The sequence below is a fragment of the Amia ocellicauda genome, chromosome 7, assembly GCF_036373705.1.
Source record: "Amia ocellicauda isolate fAmiCal2 chromosome 7, fAmiCal2.hap1, whole genome shotgun sequence".
NCBI classification, from domain to species: Eukaryota; Metazoa; Chordata; class Actinopteri; order Amiiformes; family Amiidae; genus Amia; species Amia ocellicauda.
Genome location: NC_089856.1, coordinates 32,852,791 through 32,876,842, shown reverse-complemented (window position 1 = coordinate 32,876,842; position 24,052 = coordinate 32,852,791). Strand labels below are relative to the sequence as shown.

The window sequence follows — 24,052 nt, the reverse complement described above, 5'->3', positions numbered from 1 at the left end:
CTGTCTTGTCGAAGAGGTCCCAGTCAGTTGACATGATGAACATTGAAAACATGTCATCAGGTTGGTTTGGCCAGCTCTCAGCTAACACCTGGAAGGATCACTGCTCGCTATGGCAACACCGACCAAGAAGAGCCCCCCTAACGGCCACTCTGCTGATGACCACTCTGTTGATGATAGTGAGGCCCCGAGCACAAAACTTGGACTGAAGGTGCAGACACGTAAGAGGTAAAACTTTATTTTTACTTAGCAAAAATGTGTTTAAGAATATTATTATTTTTAAACTTATGCCGGTGTTTACATGCTGTTAGGTTGTGTGTGTGTATACATTTCAGTGAAAAGTGAATTTAAATACATTTGTTTGTTTTACAAAAGACTGGTGTAGGAATCCCTCCCCTGAGCCTCGGTGAAGCTGCCCAGCTGTCTGATGAAGATGAAGGCGTCAGCATTGCTGATGAGTCTGACGAGGATGACGAGGACCCTGACCATGGCAGTGATTATGAAAACAGCACCTTTGACACTGACAGGGGAGTTGGGAAATCAGCAGAAAGAGAGGTAACTATAAAGGCCCTAGAACCTTCTATAGTCATGTGCTTATTTGCTTAGAGACTCATTTCAGTTTTAAGTGTTATTTTCTTTTCTCTTCATTAGAATAATGGAAGCCCTGACACCAGTGATATTGATTCCTCTGTCAGCTCTTTAAGACCCCGAACAAGACTGAACATTGCATGCTTCTGTTCTTGCCTTGCTAGAACCCACAAGAGTTTTGATTCAGACAGTGAAGGTGTGAGATATAATTGTAAAAACCAGGATGAGCATGTTAGACTGGTGATGACACATACTGTAAAGGCCGGTGTCGCTCTTGTGTTAAAACATTGTATAGGCCTTGAATTAGTTGATAAATGTGAAGCCTGTCTCATAGGAGACCCCAGCCAACTACATCACATCTGTCTAACTTTAGATCATGAGCAAGGGAGTGTTTGGAGTAGTGTAGCTCTTATATGCGACAAAATAGGTGTCACATGTTTGCTAAACATTGTGTTATGTGTTGCTCGTACCCTACGTGGAATGAGTATCAACAGGCAGACTGAGAAAGAAGTGAAAACTCTTTTGCATAGCCTAGAAACACGCACTCTACCTTCAAAATGGTTTAGTGACTTGATAGAAAGTGTGGATGAGAAAGTAATGCAAATAGTTGAGAAGGTTATAAATAACAAGGCTTATCATGTGTTTTACAAACATAAATAAAATACTGTTTGTGTCTGCTCTGCTTTTCTGTACAATAAGACATTACATTTTCATTTTTTCAGAGAAAGAAACCCCCGGGGACCTTGGAATTACGTTTACGTATGTTTGAGAAATCTTTGCTTGAAGTTTTCATCCTCTCTCTAATAGCTTGCAAGATTGGTGATTTGTAAGATACTGGTAATTCTGATGTGAAATCTCTAGTTGGGGATGTTGAGAAAACAGTGGCCAATGTGCTCAAGAGAATGCTGTATAAAGAGTCACCGCCTGGTGAATCTGCTTTTACAGCTGTCCAAAAAGTTCTTCCGAGTTCTTTTGGAAATACTATTCCTATCATGACCAAACCCAATTTCTACACTGTGCTAGACAGAATAGCCATGATCAGTGTCACAACCCTTGCCAATAAACAAGTGGAGGGAGTTGCTAGTGCAGTACAGTCCAGTTGTTTCTTCCTGGCTGCTGTAGGTGTTGGGGAGGCGGGGTCATTGGTCACCCGTGTCAGTATCTAATCTCACTGTCTACATCTGACCTGATGCCTTGTTGTCATTTTTTAGAGCTGTCACAATAAAAGACTGACATTGATGCATATTTTACCAAGTCTCATTTTTTGAATGTCTATACCTCTCTTTTTCTTTTATTTTGCTAACACTGTACCATCCCAAACCTAGTCATAAAATATATAACATAAAAACATCACACTCACATCAATTAACACAGTTTAAAATACTTTTTGTTGTTCTCTTTTTTATTTTAATTTATTTTATTTTGCTAACACCATATCATACCAAACCTAATCATAAAACATATAACCTAAAACAAATAATAATAAATTTAACCTCTTAAACATTACACACACACACACACACACACACCATCAGGGTGAGGTGGCGGTGAACTGTTGTCAAGATGACCTGTGCCCTTTCCAAAATGACTGTCAGCCTAACAAGATGGCGGTCATCCTAACAAGATGGCTGATTGGAGAGGGTCAAAGGGTAAACTCGGGGGAGTGGTGGGAAGGAGGAGAGGGTTCCAGTTCAAAGGGCCACCGGGGGTAAGGAGGGGCTTCCTGGCCCATGGGGCATCTGGGTGAGGAGGGGCTTCCAGGCCCATGGGGCATCTGGATAGGTGGGACTTCCTGGCCCATGGGGCTTCTGGGTAAGGCGGGACTTCCGGCTGTCACATACGCTGCCATTATCACTACTGACCTCTAGCCTTGATGTGCTATCAGTCTTACTTGGTTTTCCGTCCTTTTGGAGTCTCTATGAATAAATCTGTATCACAAAATGGGAATATACTTGTAATATCTTCTGCCATGGCTTTTTCTTCCTGGTAGGGATGGCATTTGGAGGTCCCTAGTTACGGATTAGTTCAGAATCATGAAGGGTGTATCAATCTGCTACATTACAGGGAGGTTCAAAAAGACCCAAGTCCTGTTTCCCCAGGTTATATTGCATAGGTTCAAGTTAATTGCTTTTCAGCATGCCCCCTCACTACAAACTCATCTAGGTTCTTGTAGTTTCCTTGTCACACACACATCCTTAGCTTTGGTGGGAGTTCAAGTATCATATTTGGGGTGTTGCATTTTGGCTGTTGCCACCTATTTGCTAGGTGTACCATGTCTAACATCCAGGATCTTTTGGCCTGACTGTAGGTCCAGGCATGCCTGTTGCGTGATTTCTGTTTTTAACTTAATCATTTTCTGCATCTGCAAAGTCAATGTCAGAAAAGGTGCTAAAATCCCAGCCCATTGATCCTTAGGCCAGGCCTTTCTTGCTGAGATGTGTTCAAATGCCAGTAGATAGGATTCTACATAATCCTCTGCAGACATCCGATGGAGTACGTGTCATCTCGGCGCACCAAAGGCGGAATTTGACTTCTTTATTTTGGGGGGCAGGGATAGGGGAGTGGCGGTGCTAGTGAATTGTTGAGGTGGGGAGGAGGGGTCATGCACTGATTGTAACACATTTGTAAGAACATATCCAATAGATTACAATATTCAAATTATAAAAAAAACGGATGGGGGTCAAAGTACAAAACAATCCTGGACAATTCGGTAAAATACTGTCCGGGTGGCAAAAATAGGCAGGGGGCTTAATAATATTTTAATCTCTACTTCTTGCATTGTGTATAATAAAATGTTCTATGCAATCACACTTTTTCCCTCCCAGTAGGCTCATACACCACCTTGTCAGGAGAATGATGGGAAACACTGAATGCTTAGTTTTCTATCTTCTGAATTCACAGCTTGTAACAGATGTTTACAAATAACTGTTCAAAAGATATCATCAATTGTGCACCTATCTAGAAGCTCATCAGAAATATAACTGGGAAAAAAGGTTGAGGTTGTGCTGTGTTGAATAAATATAGAAGCATCTTAATGTGATGTTAATCGTAAAAATACTAATAATAGACGTATATTGCTTACTTTGCATTGATTGTAAACACGTGTCTGACTCAGTGCAGATGTATTCTTTGCGGACAAATCGGCTGGTTCTGTTGTGCCATGTTGAATACATTTTGGACTACTACTTTTGTATAGAATATATATTGTGGCAGTGTGAGAGGCAAGGCTGGGGTCTTTCAGTGGAGGAGACTACAAAACATCTCCTCCAAGACTCCAAACCCCAGAAGCCAGCAGGGCTCCTGATGGCCATAGCCCCAATCACCACTTCCCCTATAAAAGGAACCAGGAAACAGACCAGGGTGTGCATGCTTGGCTGGGGTAGCAAGGTGCACAGGAGGGCGAGAAGACAATGGAGAGCGAGAGCGAGAGCGAGAGCGTGGAAGAGCAGGAGAAAGAAGGGTAAAGCTCACAGTTGACGGATTCACTGGCTTATGACCCTTTTTTTGGACCTGGACCATTCTCCCTCTTGAACCCCGGACTGTCTGACAAACTCCCACTTAAATTGTTAGTGATTAAACTAGTAGAAAGATCTGTAAAAGTTGATAAAGCCAAGCTGATAGGACACAAAACCTGTCTGTTGTACACCAACCAAAATGAAAGCTTCACATTTCAGCCACATCATGACATTCCTTATGTAGACCTCTACCTCCATCATTTGGCTAAACTTGGGAATTGCATTATGCATCTTGAATGACACAAGAATGAACATTTCAAATATATGTTAGAATAAAATGAAACATACAATGGTACGTTACATCAGTAAAGCAACAATGACGAAATTGAAAATGAAGTCCACTGACTTAGAATACATACTTCAAATGAAAAGAATGAAAACCACAAATATATACTACAGTGGATTGAAATTGAAAATTACACATTTAATAACACATACATTTAAACTACAAATGCCTGCTAAAATCTGAAACCTACTGAGACAACATGGAAGCCATGCACAAAGTGCTGGAAGCCTATTGTTTCTGTTAGGATTTTTATTATTATTATTAGGCTTCCATGCACGAAGTGCCACCACCATGTTGTGATTAGAGGCGAAATTGTGAAATGCTACAAAAATCTTCTTCTCCAAAACCAATGGACACATGCATATGCCACTTCATACACTTGTATACCTTATGGCCTACTGTTACGCTTGTTCATCAGAAGTTGCTCGGTCTCAAGCTTTGTCCGCCAGGCTGTGTTTTCCGATTCAAGCTTTGGTGCCTTCTACTCCATACCACTGTGCCACAAATTGGTATGCATGACACTAGTACAGAGTACTACCAAGGTAGTTAAAGGCGAGATGGCCCAGTGAAAAACATGGGTGCTGTGGGCCAATGAATAAAAAGTATGCGCCTCTTCAGACAAGTTACACATTTCCTGCACACTGGAATGCAGTACGCACATGAAACTCTGCACATGTGTGTATGCCTCTGCCTTGAAGAGAAAACCAGAAAATGAAAAAGTTTGTGGGGTTCACGGTTTAGCTGTAATGTTGGATTTAACATTAATCCGCGTGAGAATATGAAAACGGTTACTACTCCAGAACAATAAAGCCCAGTGCCCTGAAACTGTCCATGTATTACATACATACTGTAATCTATCAAATGTGCAAAAAGCAAGTGACTGCATGCAAAAACATGGCAGCCACAAGCAAATGACTGAGCACATATGCAAAATACACGTATTTACAAAAGCATGAATTTTGACCCCAAAAAAAACCCATGAGCCATATTCAAAAACTCACCAAACTTGGCACAATAATAAATGACAATGTTATGCTTGTTTGTAGTGATTTTTGTTACCAACGGTGAAACGGCGCACTGGTACCGGTGCTGAAGGCCATGTCACATGAAAGGGTAAACATAAGACGTTTACTGTGCGGTCTACACTCGATAAAACGGACCTACTAATTGAGGCACGTAATATTAATAATTGGAGATATTTGCCCCTTAATGAAAAACATTGCATTTACAACCTGTAATTATGTATAACGTGCACATCGGTAATCAATGTGACAACCAAATGAAACAGAAAGCAACTAAATGAGGTTTGGAAGCTAACTGTGAGCTGCAGCAGTTCTAGACGAGTGCAGTATCAGGACTCTGTGGTATTCAGTCTTCGCAAACTCATTACCTTTAACCTTGATATTTATCTCTTTCAGCTACTCCAAACCAGATGGCGCTTCTCACCACCACAGGTAAGTGCCTCTGCCTGCCCAGATAGCACAGCAGCATTGGAGTGGTCGGGCCATCTTCTTTTTGCTCATCATAGTGCCTACTTTGGCCCGATGAGCAAAACAACGACTGCCCAACATCGGTCCAACATCAGTCGGTCCATCCGTGTTTTGACCTGCAAATGTTCATCCCCAAAAATATCCTTTGCTCTTATCCTGTGTCCAGTGTTGCTCGTCCTCGTCCTATAGCCCGCAGTGTTTCCAGAGCCCATTCTTGCTGTTGTAGACATATATTGCAGAAGAGCAGAACTACAATCACACTTTGTCAATGCTTCGTTTTCTCTCTCCCTGTGAGGTATGGATGCAGGAAGCTTGAGAGAGTATTTCTAAAATTAGTATTATCCAATTCACAGTTATTTAAAAAGCTGACGTCTTATACATGCTCAACAGAACCAAGCCCAATTAAATATTAAATAAGTAAATGTGCAGTAGCCACTTACAGATATCCCCAGATCAAAACACAACAGAAAGACATGTAAGATCATATATTCAAATCACTCAGCAGAGGTATTAAGGAATAATATATCTGATCTTGCTTCTCAGTGATCGAGTGCCTGAATCCTCTGGACACGTCTGGATCAATTCTAGATAAACAGATAAACAAAAATTAACTAAACTACAAGGCATTCAATAAGCCGTATTCATTCTTATAACTAATTTTAATTGTCAGTATTGACAACTTTTAAAATAGTTATGTGAATTTTCCCTTCTGTCCTGTAACCATTAAGTTACATTTGTGGCTAATTCAGTGTCCTCTTACAAAAACAAACAACTCGTTTCTGCGGCATCTTCACACACAACGCCTGTACTGAGGCTCACTGAAGAAACATACAATGTGAAGAGAATGTGAACACTTCTGTTTTTCACTAGTTACAAATTCGCTGCATAATTAATGACACAACTGGCTATATATTGTCATTTACACTTTTATCCATTCCAGAAAATTAGAAGCCTATCATTGATATTTTTAAAAATGTTATTTTGAAAACAACCACAGTTAATGTGTCATACATACATCACAGTACTTCAGACAATGACATATTCTACTTTTCAGTACATTTAAACAGTCAATTTAAATATTTTAATAATAGTCGTGGAAGTGAACTTACATTAAAGTGGCTCGTCATTGTGATGTCATCTGAGGAGACGCCTGTGGTCTCGAGGAAGAGCACTGGAGCACTTTCAAATAATGAAGCTGTGAACATTTCTGACATTATCAAACATATTTGTAATGATTATTATTCATTCGTATGATATTTTAAAGTTATATAGGTCAATGCATTAAAACAAGTTGCACTGATATCGTATTTGTCGGCATTTAGTCGGACATGATCCATCTCGCCGACTGTAACTGCAGTCCGAACATGCCAACCATATTCGGACATCGGCTATACGTCACCCCCCCCCACCGACCATACTGCTGTCCGACCATGTCAACCATAATCCGACGTCGGCCCAACGTCCTGTGCTATCTGGGTGGTGCCGTGGTCCATGTACTGTACTGTGTCCAGCTGCCTCTCTCTCTTCTTATCAAAATAAATATTTATCATTTTATTCAATATTTAACTAAATCATAAATCTCTGAGTCACAAAATAAATATATTTCTCTGTGAGGAAGCCATTGGACAAGTTCTTGTAGCACAGATTTCCACAGATCTGCGCAGATCTATAGAGATCCACCGATCCCATTGGTGGAGCTGTGCAGATCTGTGCAGAACTGTGGAAATCTGTGCTACATGAACATGACCATTGTTAGTCAAACACAATAAAATAAATAACAAATCTCAACCTCCCATCAAACTTCATTACATTATTTCAACATCTTGAGGTGGGAGCATTCCACCGGGGGGGAACTCTCTCGCATCAGTCAGTGTTGGCATATCTGCAATGCAGTCAATTATTATTTTTAATAATAAAAATGTTTGATTGTTCTACCATACAAGCAGACTATGATGAATAAGAAAGTAATCAAATATATTAAATGTAATATATATCATTTCTGAAACAGCAGTGCCATCAACTGCAGACCCCACTAACACAACTACTGATCCAACTGCAACTATATCTACATCTACTACTACCACCACAACTGCAGCTCAATCTATCATGAAAACTGCACCTACCACGACAACCACTGAGACACCCACTACCACCACAAATGAAGTTCCCACCACCACCACCACCACCACCACAACTGAAGCTTCAACCACCACAAATGAAGCTCTGACCACCACCACTGAAGCTCCCACCACAACCACCACAACAACTGAAGCTCCGACAACCAACACCACAACTGAAACTCCGACCACCACCACCACCACAACTGAAACTCCGACCACCACCACCACCACTGAAGCTCCGACCACCACCACCACAACTGAAGATCCGACCACCACCACCACCACAACTGAAACTCCGACCACCACCAACACAATTGAACCTCTGACCACCACCACCACAACTGAAACTCCAACCACCACCACCACAACTGAACCTCCGACCACCACCACCACCACAACTGAAACTCCGACCACCACCACCACAATTGAACCTCCGACCACCACAACCACCACTGTAGCTCCGACCACATCCACCACAACTGACGCTCCGACCACCACAACTGAAGCTCCGACCACAACCACCACAACTGACGCTCCCACCACCACCACAACTGAACCTCCGACCACCACCACCACCACCACAACAACTGATGCTCCCACCACCACCACAACTGAACCTCCAACGACCACCACCACAACTAGTGCTCCCACCACCACCACCACCACTACCACCGATGCTCCCACCACCACCACCACCACCACCGAAGCTCTGTCCACCACCACAACAAATGAAGCTCTGACCACCACAACTGAAGCTCCGACCACAATCACCACAACTGACGCTCCCACCACCACCACAACTGAACCTCCGACCGCCACCACCACCACCACAACAACTGATGCTCCCACCACCACCACAACTGAACCTCCAACGACCACCACCACAACTAGTGCTCCCACCACCACCACCACCACTACCACCGATGCTCCCACCACCACCACCACCACCACCGAAGCTCTGTCCACCACCACAACAAATGAAGCTCCAACCACCACCATCACAACTGAAGCTCTGACCACCACAACTGAAGCTCCGACCACAACCACCACAACTGAAGCTCCGACCACCACCACCACAGATGAAGTTCCCACCACCACCACCACCACCACCACCGAAGCTCTGTCCACCACCACCACAACTGAAGCTCTGACCACCACCACCACAACTGAAGCTCCGACCACAACCACCACAACTGAAGCTCCGACCACAACCACTAATGCTCCGACCACCACCACCACCATCACCACCACTGAAGCTCCGACCACCACCACCACCACTGAAGCTCCGACCACAACCACTAATGCTCCGACTACCACCACCACAACTGAAGCTCTGACCACCACAACTGAAGCTCCGACCACAACCACCACAACTGAAGCTCCGACCTCCACAACTGAAGCTCCGACCACCACCACAGATGAAGTTCCCACCACCACCACCACCACCACCACCGAAGCTCTGACCACCACCACCACAACTGAAGCTCCGACCACCACCACCACCACCACCACCACCACAACTGACGCTCCCACCACCACTTCAACTGAACCTCCGATCACCACCACCACAACTGAAGCTCTGATCAGAACCACCACAACTGAAGCTCCGACCACCACAACTGAATCTCCAACCACCACAACTGAAGCTCCGACCACCACAACTGAAGCTCCGACCACCACCACCACAACTAAAGCTCCGACCACCACCACCAGCACTGAACCTCCGACCACCACAACTGAAGCTCCGACCACCACCACCACCACAACTGAAGCTCTGATCAGAACCACCACAACTGAAGCTCCGACCACCACAACTGAATCTCCAACCACCACAACTGAAGCTCCGACCACCACCACCACAACTAAAGCTCCGACCACCACCACCAGCACTGAACCTCCGACCACCACAACTGAAGCTCCGACCACCACCACCACCACAACTGAAACTCCGACCACCACAACTGAAGCTCCGACCACCACCACCACCACCACAACTGACGCTCCAACCACCACCTCATCTGAACCTCCGACCACCACCACCACAACTGAAGTTCATACCACCATCACCACAACTGTAGCTCTGACCACAACCACCACAACTAAAGCTCCTACCACCACCACCACAGAAGCTCCGACCACCACCACTACAACTGAAGCTCCGACCACCACCACCACCACAACTGAAGCTCCGACCACCACCACCACCACAACTGAAGTTCCGACCACCACCACAACTGAAACTCCGACCACCACCACCACAACTGAAGCTCCGACCACCACCACCAGCACTCAAGCTCCGACCACCACCACCACAACTGAAACTCCGAACACCACCACCACAACTGAAGCTCCGACCACCACAAATGAAGCTCCGACCACTTCCACCACCACTGAAGCTCCGACCATCACAACTGAAGCTCCGACCACCACAACTGAATCTCCAACCACCACAACTGAAGCTCCGACCACCACAACTGAAGCTCTGACCACCAGCACCACCACTGAAGCTCCAACCACCACCACCACCACAAAAGAAGCTCTGACCACCAGCACCACCACTGAAGCTCCGACAACCACCACCACCACCACCACCACCGAAGAACCGACCACCACCACCACAATTGAAGCTCCAACCACCACAACTAAAACTCCGACCACCACAACTGAAGCTCCGACCACCACCACCACCACCACCACCACCACAACTGAAGATCTGACCACCACCACCACCACAACTGAAGTTCCGACCACCACCACCACCACAACTGAAACTCCGACCACCACCACCACAACTGAAGCTCCGACCACCACCACCAGCACTGAAGCTCAGACCACCACCACCAGCACTGAAGCTCTGACCACCACAACTGAAGCTCTGACCACCACAACTGAAGCTCCAACCACCACAACTGAAGTTCCGACCACCACAACTGAAGCTCCGACCACTAGCACCACCACCGAAGCTCCGACCACCAGCACCACCACCGAAGCTCCGACCACCACCAGCACCACCACTGAAGCTCCGACTACCACCACCACCACTGAAGCTCCGACCACCACCACCACAACTGAAGCTCCAACCACCACAACTGAAGCTCCGACCACCACCACCACCAATGAAGCTCCGACCACCACCACCACAACTGAAGCTCCGACCACCACCACCACAACTGAAGCTCCGACCACCACCACCACAACTAAAGCTTCGACCTCCAACACCACAATTGAAGCTCCGACCACCAAAACTGAAGCTCCGACCACCACCACCACCACAACTGAAGCTCCGACCACCACCACCACCACAACTGAAGCTCCAACCACCAACACCACCACCACAACTGAAGCTCTGACCACCACCACCACCACCACCACAACTGACGCTCCCACAACCACCAAAACTGAACCTCCGACCACCACCACCACCACCACAACTGACACTCCCACCACCACCTCATCTGAACCTCCGACCACCACCACCACAACTGAAGCTCAGACCACCATCACCACAACTGTAGCCCTGACCACAACCACCACAACTGAAGCTCCGACCACCACCACCACTGAAGCTCCGACCACCACCACCACAACTGAAGCTCCGACCACCACCACCACAACTAAAGCTTCGACCTCCAACACCACAATTGAAGCTCCGACCACCAAAACTGAAGCTCCGACCACCACCACCACCACAACTGAAGCTCCGACCACCACCACCACCACAACTGAAGCTCCAACCACCAACACCACCACCACAACTGAAGCTCTGACCACCACCACCACCACCACCACAACTGACGCTCCCACAACCACCAAAACTGAACCTCCGACCACCACCACCACCACCACAACTGACACTCCCACCACCACCTCATCTGAACCTCCGACCACCACCACCACAACTGAAGCTCAGACCACCATCACCACAACTGTAGCCCTGACCACAACCACCACAACTGAAGCTCCGACCACCACCACCACTGAAGCTCCGACCACCACCACCACAACTGAAGCTCCGAGCACCACCACCACCACAACTGAAGCTCCGACCACCACCACCAGCACTGAAGCTTTGACCACCACCACCACAACTGAAGTTCCGACCACCACCACCAGCACTGAAGCTCAGACCACCACCACCAGCACTGAAGCTCCGACCACCACCACCAGCACTGAAGCTCCGACCACCACCACCACAACTGAAGCTCCGACCACCACCACCAGCACTGAAGCTCCGACCACCACCACCAGCACTGAAGCTCCGACCACCACCACCACAACTGAAGCTCCGACCACCACCACCAGCATTCAAGCTCCGACCACCACCACCAGCACTAAAGCTCCGACCACCACCACCACAACTGAAACTCCGACCACCACCACCACAACTAAAGCTCCGACCACCACAAATGAAGCTCCGACCACTTCCACCACCACTGAAGCTCCGACCATCACAACTGAAGCTCTGACCACCACAACTGAATCTCCAACCACCACAACTGAAGCTCCGACCACCACAACTGAAGCTCTGACCACCAGCACCACCACTGAAGCTCCAACCACCACCACCACCACAAATGAAGCTCTGACCACCAGCACCACCACTGAAGCTCCGACCACCACCACCACCACCACCACCACCGAAGAACCGACCACCACCACCACAATTGAAGCTCCAACCACCACAACTGAAACTCCGACCACCACAACTGAAGCTCCGACCACCACCACCACCACCACCACCACCACAACTGAAGCTCCGACCACCAGCACCACCACCGAAGCTCCGACCACCACCACCACCACAACTGAAACTCCGACCACCACCACCACAACTGAAGCTCCGACCACCACCACCACAACTGAAGCTCCAACCACCACAACTGAAGCTCCGACCACCACCACCACCAATGAAGCTCCGACCACCACCACCACAACTGAAGCTCCGACCACCACCACCACAACTGAAGCTCCGACCACCACCACCACAACTAAAGCTTCGACCTCCAACACCAAAACTGAAGCTCCGACCACCACCACCACCACAACTGAAGCTCCGACCACCACCACCACCACAACTGAAGCTCCGACCACCAACACCACCACCACAACTGAAGCTCTGACCACCACCACCACCACCACCACAACTGACGCTCCCACAACCACCAAAACTGAACCTCCGACCACCACCACCACCACCACAACTGACACTCCCACCACCACCTCATCTGAACCTCCGACCACCACCACCACAACTGAAGCTCAGACCACCATCACCACAACTGTAGCCCTGACCACAACCACCACAACTGAAGCTCCGACCACCACCACCACCACTGAAGCTCCGACCACCACCACCACAACTGAAGCTCCGACCACCACCACCACCACAACTGAAGCTCCGACCACCACCACAAGCACTGAAGCTCCGACCACCACCACCAGCACTGATACTCCGACCACCACCACCAGCACTGAAGCTTTGACCACCACCACCACAACTGAAGTTCCGACCACCACCACCAGCACTAAAGCTCCGACCACCACCACCAGCACTGAAGCTCCGACCACCACCACCAGCACTGAAGCTCCGACCACCACCACCACAACTGAAGCTCCGACCACCACAAATGACGCTCCGACCACTTCCACCACCACTGAAGCTCCGACCATCACAACTGAAGCTCTGACCACCACAACTGAATCTCCAACCACCACAACTGAAGCTCCGACCACCACAACTGAAGCTCTGACCACCAGCACCACCACTGAAGCTCCGACCACCACCACCACCACCACCACCACCGAAGAACCGACCACCACCACCACAATTGAAGCTCCAACCACCACAACTGAAACTCCGACCACCACAACTGAAGCTCCGACCACCACCACCACCACCACCACCACAACTGAAGCTCTGACCACCAGCACCACCACTGAAACTCCGACCACCACCACCACCACCACCACCACCGAAGAACCGACCACCACCACCAAAATTGAAGCTCCAACCACCACAACTGAAGCTCCGACCACCACCACCACCACCACAACTGAAGCTCCGACCACCACCACCACCACAACTGAAGTTCCGACCACCACCACCACCACAACTGAAACTCCGACCACCACCACCACAACTGAAGCTCCGACCACCACCACCAACACTGAAGCTCAGACCACCACCACCAGCACTGAAGCTCCGACCACCACCACCACAATTGAAGCTCCGACCACCTCCACCACCACTGAAGCTCTGACCACCACAACTGAAGCTCTGACCACCACAACTGAAGCTCCAACCACCACAACTGAAGTTCCGACCACCACAACTGAAGCTCCGACCACTAGCACCACCACCGAAGCTCCGACCACCAGCACCACCACCGAAGCTCCGACCACCACCACCACCACCACTGAAGCTCCGACTACCACCACCACCACTGAAGCTCCGACCACCACCACCACAACTGAAGCTCCAACCACCACAACTGAAGCTCCGACCACCACCACCACAACTGAAGCTCCGACCACCACCACCACAACTGAAGCTCCGACCACCACCACCACAACTAAAGCTTCGACCTCCAACACCACAATTGAAGATCCGACCACCAAAACTGAAGCTCCGACCACCACCACCACCACAACTGAAGCTCCGACCACCACCACCACCACAACTGAAGCTCCGACCACCACCACCACCACCACAACTGACACTCCCACCACCACCTCATCTGAACCTCCGACCACCACCACCACAACTGAAGCTCCGACCACCACCACCACAACTGAAGCTCCGACCACCACCACCACCACAACTGAAGCTCCGACCACCACCACAAGCACTGAAGCTCCGACCACCACCACCAGCACTGAAACTCCGACCACCACCACCAGCACTGAAGCTTTGACCACCACCACCACAACTGAAGCTCCGACCACCACCACCAGCACTGAAGCTCCGACCATCACCACCACAATTGAAGCTCCGACCACCACCACCACAACTAAAGTTCCGACCACCACAACTGAAGCTCCGACCACTAGCACCACCACCGAAGCTCCGACCACCACCACCAGCACTGAAGCTCCGACCACCATCACCACAATTGAAGCTCCGACCACCACCACCACAACTAAAGTTCCGACCACCACAACTGAAGCTCTGACCACCAGCACCACCACTGAAGCTCCGACCACCACCACCACCACCACCACCACCGAAGAACCGACCACCACCACCACAATTGAAGCTCCAACCACCACAACTGAAACTCCGACCACCACAACTGAAGCTCCGACCACCACCACCACCACCACCACCACAACTGAAGCTCTGACCACCAGCACCACCACTGAAGCTCCGACCACCACCACCACCACCACCGAAGAACCGACCACCACCACCAAAATTGAAGCTCCAACCACCACAACTGAAACTCCGACCACCACAACTGAAGCTCCGACCACCACCACCACCACCACCACCACCACCACCACCACAACTGAAGCTCCGACCACCACCACCACCACAACTGAAGTTCCGACCACCACCACCACCACAACTGAAACTCCGACCACCACCACCACAACTGAAGCTCCGACCACCACCACCAGCACTGAAGCTCAGACCACCACCACCAGCACTGAAGCTCCGACCACCACCACCACAATTGAAGCTCCGACCACCTCCACCACCACTGAAGCTCTGACCACCACAACTGAAGCTCTGACCACCACAACTGAAGCTCCAACCACCACAACTGAAGTTCCGACCACCACAACTGAAGCTCCGACCACTAGCACCACCACCGAAGCTCCGACCACCAGCACCACCACCGAAGCTCCGACCACCACCACCACCACCACTGAAGCTCCGACTACCACCACCACCACTGAAGCTCCGACCACCACCACCACAACTGAAGCTCCGACCACCACCACCACAACTGAAGCTCCGACCACCACCACCACAACTGAAGCTCCGACCACCACCACCACAACTAAAGCTTCGACCTCCAACACCACAATTGAAGATCCGACCACCAAAACTGAAGCTCCGACCACCACCACCACCACAACTGAAGCTCCGACCACCACCACCACCACAACTGAAGCTCCGACCACCACCACCACCACCACAACTGACACTCCCACCACCACCTCATCTGAACCTCCGACCACCACCACCACAACTGAAGCTCCGACCACCACCACCACAACTGAAGCTCCGACCACCACCACCACCACAACTGAAGCTCCGACCACCACCACAAGCACTGAAGCTCCGACCACCACCACCAGCACTGAAACTCCGACCACCACCACCAGCACTGAAGCTTTGACCACCACCACCACAACTGAAGCTCCGACCACCACCACCAGCACTGAAGCTCCGACCATCACCACCACAATTGAAGCTCCGACCACCACCACCACAACTAAAGTTCCGACCACCACAACTGAAGCTCCGACCACTAGCACCACCACCGAAGCTCCGACCACCACCACCAGCACTGAAGCTCCGACCACCATCACCACAATTGAAGCTCCGACCACCACCACCACAACTAAAGTTCCGACCACCACAACTGAAGCTCCGACTACTAGCACCACCACCGAAGCTCCGACCACCAGCACCACCACCGAAGCTCCGACCACCACCACCACCACTACTGACGCTCCGACTACCACCACCACCACTGAAGATCCGACCACCACCACCACCGAAGCTCCGACCACCACCTCCACAACTGAAGCTCCGACCACCACCACCACCACTGAAGCTCCGACCACCACCACCACAACTGAAGCTCCGACCACTACCACCACAATTGAAGCTGCGACCACCACCACCACAACTGAAACTCCGACCACCACAACTGAAGCTCCGACCACCACCACTACCACCACAACTGAAACTCCAAAAACCACCACCACCACAACTGAAGCTCCGACCACCACCACCAGCACTGAAGCTCCGACCACCACCACCAGCACTGAAGCTCCAACCACCACCACCAGCACTGAAGCTCCGACCACCACCACCACAACTGAAGCTCCGACTACCACCACCACAATTGAAGCTCCGACCACCACCACCACAACTGAAGCTCCGACCACCACCACCACCACAACTGAAACTCCGACCACCACCACCACCACCACTACCACAACTGAAGTTCCGACCACCACCACCACCACAATTGAAGCTCCGACCACCACCACCACAACTGAAGCTCCGACCACCACAACTGAAGCTCCGACCACCACCACCACCACCACTGAAGCTCTGACCACCACCACCACCACAGTAGCTCTGACCACAACCACCACAACTGAAGCTCCGACCACCACCACTACCACCACAACTGAAACTCCAAAAACCACCACCACCACAACTGAAGCTCCGACCACCACAACTGAAGCTCCGACCACCACCACCAGCACTGAAGCTCCAACCACCACCACCAGCACTGAAGCTCCGACCACCACCACCACAACTGAAGCTCCGACTACCACCACCACAATTGAAGCTCCGACCACCACCACCACAACTGAAGCTCCAACCACCACCACCACCACAACTGAAACTCCGACCACCACCACCACCACCACCACCACAACTGAAGTTCCGACCACCACCACCACCACAATTGAAGCTCCGACCACCACCACCACAACTGAAGCTCCGACCACCACAACTGAAGCTCCGACCACCACCACCACCACCACTGAAGCTCTGACCACCACCACCACCACAGTAGCTCTGACCACAACCACCACAACTGAAGCTCCGACCACCACCACCACTGAAGCTCCGACCACCACCACCACAACTGAAGCTCCGACCACCACAACTGAAGCTCCGACCACCACCACCAGCACTGAAGCTCCAACCACCACCACCAGCACTGAAGCTCCGACCACCACCACCACAACTGAAGCTCCGACTACCACCACCACAACTGAAGCTCCGACCACCACCACCACCACAACTGAAACTCCGACCACCACCACCACCACCACCACAACTGAAGTTCCGACCAGCACCACCACCACAACTGAAACTCTGACCACCACCACCACAACTGAAGCTCCGACCACCACCACCAGCACTGAAGCTCCGACCACCACCACCAGCACTGAAGCTCCAACCACCACCACCACAACTGAAGTTCCGACCACCACCACCACAACTGAATCTCCGACCACCACCACCAGCACTGAAGCTCCGACCACCACCACCACAATTGAAGCTCCGACCACCACCACCACAACTGAAGCTCCGACCACCACAACTGAAGCTTTGACCACCCCCACCAGCACTGAAGCTGCAACCACCAACACAACTGTACCTCCTACCATCACCACAACTGATGCCCTGACCAAAACCACCACAACTGAAGCTCCGACCACCACCACCACCACTGAAGCTCTGACCACCACTACCACCGAAGCTCCAACCACCAACACAACTGAACCTCCGACCACCATCACCACAACTGAAGCTCCAACCACCATCACCACAACTGAAGCTCCGACCATCACCACCACCACCACCATAACTGAAGTTCCCACCACCACCACCGAAGCTCCAACCACCAACACAACTGAACCTCCGATCACCATCACCACTACTGAAACTCCGACCACCACCACCACCACCGAAGCTGCGACCACCACTACCTCATCTGAACCTCCGACCACCATCACCACTACTGAAGCTCCGACCACTATCACCACTCCTGAACCTTCAACTAACACCAGAATTGAAGCTCCAACTATTACATCAACACCAACTAATACTACAACAGCTACTACTAGTATGACAACATCAACTAGTACAATTGCTGGCGTCACCACAGAGCAGCGTACTGAAGGAGCTGCAGTGACAATAATAGTGGTCTCAAGTGAGTTATATAAATTGGATGACATAATATAAGAAGTATATAGTGTTATTATCTTATGTGACATTTTGAACTTTTCTTTCCTGCTGTTGAATTACTCACATTATTTTGATGTTCAATCTAATTCAATGTTGAATACCAGATACTTTTATGCTATCCCCTTTAGCTGTGCATAATGTTAAATTATATTGCTTAAAAATTGAATTTTTATCATTTAAATGTATTCAACTGCCACCTTTTTTATTTACTTTAACATGCCTGTCCCCCTGTAGAGCCTGAGAGGATTGCCAATCTGACTGCCAACAACATCAGCACAACATCTATAGTCCTTACATGGAGTGCACCATTTGGAAATGCAGGGGGTTACAAAGTTGAAGCCACTGGACCTACTTTTACAAACTTCACAGTGAACACATTATCAGCTAAAGTATCTGGACTTGTACCTGGAAGCAATTATACACTGAGTGTTATTGCTGTGGCTGCAGACAATGTTACTGAAGGGGCACCAGTGACAACAACAGTATCTACAAGTAAGTGTCAAAATCTTCGTAATATTTTCGTTTACTCTTACAATGTATAGCCATGCTTTTGTGATCCACAGTTCATACATGTTTCTAACGTTTAATTTGATCAATTGACAGAATTGATCAGAATTGAATTGAACCTTCCCTTATTTTCTAATCATTTTGAAGTAATTGTTTATCCCACCTGTCTTCCACAGAACCCGAGTCTGTTACCGGTTTGGCAGCCACCTCCATTTCCACAACATCAATCTTCCTTAGCTGGAGTGCACCTATTGGAAATGTGTCCAGCTACAGAGTGGAGACAAGGGGAATATCTGGATACAATATGACTGTGAAGACTTTGTTCGCTAATATCTCTGGACTTGAGCCTGGAAGCAACTACACATTGCAGGTTACTGCAGTGGCAGCAGACACTGTGACTGAAGGGGCTGCTGTAGCAATCAGCAATTTTACTAGTAAGACGGTTTATACCAAAATGAAAATGAAACTAATATGACATCTATAGCTTGTGTAGCCCGAAGATGGTCACAAATACATGGCAGGCAGAGACCTTTTATTCAATCAATTAAAAAACTTCAAAAACAGATGGATAATAAAAGGTGTCACATGCGATACAATACAGTCTGATGTAAAATGGCAGCAGACAATGTGCAAAACTGGCAAACTAGCAGTATATGTGTAAAATAGCAAGATGTGTAAATATATGTATATATATTTATACACTTATGTGCAAACTAACAACCCGTACATATAAAACTCAAGTGTTCTCAAACAAAATAAACAAAATCCAATAACATCAAGTCCAAGAAAAACAGTGTTAACTCCAAAATCTACAATGCAAACAATAGAAAATAAATCAAATATAAACTCCAATCACATACCATTAAAGTAGTATACCTACATATACACATATACGCACAGTCAATTAGCCATACGCATTTCTTATTTACATTTATCAAACATCCTTGTATTATAGCGCAATTAAAATACACATCAAGTACATCGTATAAAGATGCCTATGCAGTATACCTATATTTAAACATAAAAACACAATGACTGTCAAGGTCCACATCAATAAATACAATCCAACATACCATTATATTACAAATAGGATGCCGACGTAAATATAAATGCTTACATGGACACCTTAAAATGCGAAAACAAACTATACATTTATACATAGAAACTGAGCTCTTACCAAACAGTATAGCAGCACTTCACATCATATAATCATTCGCACACCACACTTTGTCGTATTTCCCCAAAAAGTTAAATATCTAAGTTAGCATCAGTTCTACAATAGCATTAAACATTACAAACACATTAAAATGGCAACTTACCCACATACGTATCCGAACTTCACTTCAGGCTGTAATATCTCCATAGATCACTTATTTAAAGTGACTTTATAGTCTTTTTCTCACATGAAAATATAATTTGATGTCTTATATTCTTTTAGAGCCTGGTTCTGTGAACAATCTCACTATGATAAAGGTCACCACAACGTCCATAACCCTTAGCTGGAGTGCACCATCTGGAAATGCAGGAGGGTACAGAGTTGAAGTCAATGGTATGACTGTTAAGAGTCTTGGAGTGAACACATTCTCAACTGAAATAACTGGACTCGTACCTGGAAGCAATTATACTCTGGGGGTTATTGCTGTGGCTGCAGACAGCATTACTGAAGGAGCTACAGTGACAGTCACAGTACTTTTAGGTAAGGGCTATGAGTCAATTTTCTTCATTTGTTTACATATGTAAGATGTTTAAAACTATATGTCAACATATTGTATAAAAAGGTTATGTTGGAATCAGTAGGTAGTTGGTCATAAATCATAGTCCTGTATGTTACATTCGTTAAGTATATTGTTCAATGTACATTCAGTTATACAGCTAACCACCAGACTTGTAGGGAACTGTATACTGTTATATTGTGCTGACTATGTATTGAGGTATTTCAAGACTTTCAATTTTTCAGTAGGACTATTGGGAATACAGATGCACCCAACTGTAATTAATCTGATCAAATAAACAAGTTATTAGGTGCAAACCTTATTGATGGGAAACATGTCCTTGATGTTTACATATTGTACTGATATTGTACTGCTTGTGTCTTTTCTTCCATGTTGCAATCCCAGCTGCAACTCCAACTCCAACGCCAACACCAATGCCAACGCCAACTGGGCCCTGTACATTAACAATGGGTGTGTGTGTGTGTGTGTGTGTGTGTGTGTGTGTGTGTGTTTGGTGGGCAGGGGGGGGTGTGGTTAAAAAATTTGCAAGTTACATGTATGACATTAGGTTCATTAATAATTATTCTACAGTACAACTAACATAATAGAGTACAGAACTAACCTATTATTTGAAGAAATACATTTAAATCAAGAAAACTGAACAATAGATTTTAAATTGATTAAATGCAACATTAAGTGTCCAATATTCAAACCGTGCAATTTTGCACAATTTCCGTTACTTCCCAAAACAATGTGATTTGCATCAAAAATGAGAGATATTCTAGCACGACATTCGAATATAGCATTTTCTTCCTGTTCCTCACAAATCTGTTTGTGCCTTGCAAATCCTTCTGCACTCCACAGTGCACTGTTATTCCCACTGCTGGAACACTTAACTTAATTCGTCTAATGATATACCACTAATATTCACAACTCCAGCTGTATAATTTGTGCATAGTTGTTTTAATCTGCAATGCCTGGGTCACCTGATTGTTTTTTACATACTCAGAAATTCCTGTAATAAAAATTCTTGTGATCCTATCAGCTCTATGAATAAGCTTAACAACCTCTGGCCAGACTGATAATGTTATTTTCAGCTGTCGCACTTACCTTAAACAAAATCCTAAAAGATTTATATTTTGTTACAATAAACCCTGTGCTTTAAAAATGAAAAGATTGAAACTGAGTAAGACTTGGTATTGCATAAAAATCAAGTAAAACAAAATTTACTTTAACTTTCAGCATATTTTATACATCTTTCATCAGATTTTTACGAGCACTTACATTATCTTCAAAATAACTGTAAGGGCTTCATGTGGTATCCTGGTAACAACAAGAGCTGGCTTCTATTGTGATGAAGTGTGCATCTCACTTTTAGTCTTTGTGTGTGCAAGATGTGTGCAGATTCTGTAAACATTAGATATTTTAAATCAGCCTTGTTTTGTACTCTTAAAGTTCCTCCAGGAGTCCCTGCGACAGCAAGACTGGAGGTGTCACTTGTTTCCTCTTCTGCAATTGATGAAAACACAATAACTTTGCTTGAACAGCAGGTAGGTAACCAGTGTATAGATTTCTTTGTTCCAAATTAACTGAATTACAAAACTTGTAAAACAAATCTATTTTCAATTATCACCATCTAAATGTATTTAGACATTTCATCTGTTCATACTCCTGAATGATCTGAAAGCAGGCAGGCAATGGATGGGAATGAGAAGAATGGGAACTTAGAAGTACCTACATCTGGTCTATTCTGTCTGGAAGATTTGCCTAGATTGTAACATTACAGATTAGGTCTTCCAAGCAGTTCTGCACTTCTGAGCTGCAAATTACCATTTTTATATCCTCGCGTTGTGACTTTTGTTGTAAAAATCATTAAAAAAAAAATTCTACATTAATTGATAATATTTTTATTTATTTCAGATCAACAGCATAGTTCAGAAATTCACACAAACCAATGTCACTGTAAAATGGAAGGCAACAAGGACAGACTTAACATCTTTCTGATCAAGTGGAAGATGAGAAGCATTCAGCTCTTATTTGATTAGAACAATGTAAATAAATAACAAGTGTTTGTGTACAGAAAATCCTTGTGGAACAGGATGTGGTTGATTTGTAACTGTTGATCTTGATACTAAGGTCAATTCCATTTATTTTTGTATAATTTAGCTGTGGGGGTTTTCACTAAGCAGAAATCTATATTATAGAAAACTCCAAGAAAATGTTATTTCACTGTATGGTGTTGCTGTAGCAGTATTACATGGAATATGTAATGTTATTTAATATTTGAAATATTAACATTATAGCTGATTTTCAAAAGTAGCTTTTTTGTTTTGAGCAGTGTGCTCCTAGCTGAGGCGGATGTAATAGTGGGACTAATCAGTCATGGTATTTTAATTTGTATCTGGAGCAGTACCAACATTTTAATAAAGAATAATCAATCATTTATCAGTAAAATCCAAGATCAATGTCCAATTATTAACATATATATTATCAGGTTTTTACTAATCCATAAAACATGTACATATTTGTTTTTTCACATTTATTTATATAATCTAAAATGTAAAATACAAAACACATTTTGTTTCCACTAATAAATAATAATAGTTTGCAGTGTAAGATATTATTTGTTAGAATGCATTTTTCTATGGGAAATTCAATACCATCTGGTTTGGTAGAGGAAACAGACTTCCTTCCCTTTAGCTAGTTCCCTGGTAGCCACTGGTAACCTTATCTATATGTCCAGAGACCAAAAGGGAATCTGTCCTCTGATTGGCTCCTAGCCAAATTCCAAAGGACCCCCACTTCTAAATTAGATTAGCATCAAGCACCCAAATCATGGTGGTGGCAAAATGTGATTGGTTGGAAGGAAACCTTATAAAAGGAAAA

The 24,052-nt window shown here is 46.8% G+C and overlaps 1 protein-coding gene across 2 annotated transcripts in view; it reads left to right on the top strand.

The window, feature by feature from the left end:
• LOC136753282 (mucin-2-like) overlaps positions 1-23,684 on the top strand; it is a 45,203-nt gene extending 21,519 nt beyond the window's left edge. The window contains exons 2-6 of one of the 2 annotated variants that reach the window (XR_010817414.1): positions 5,805-5,840; positions 20,893-21,150; positions 21,572-21,637; positions 22,622-22,716; positions 23,087-23,684. Coding sequence is in view for 1 of the 2 variants with exons in the window: in XM_066709250.1 (XP_066565347.1) it covers positions 5,805-5,840; positions 7,885-18,912; positions 19,182-19,439; positions 19,631-19,929 (11,621 nt within the window). In the remaining variant the exon portion in view is untranslated. Of the gene's footprint in view, positions 1-5,804; positions 5,841-7,884; positions 18,913-19,181; positions 19,440-19,630; positions 19,936-20,892; positions 21,151-21,571; positions 21,638-22,621; positions 22,717-23,086 lie in introns of those variants that run through there. The other variant, XM_066709250.1, reaches the window with a different exon arrangement.
• The last annotated feature ends 368 nt before the right edge of the window (positions 23,685-24,052 follow it).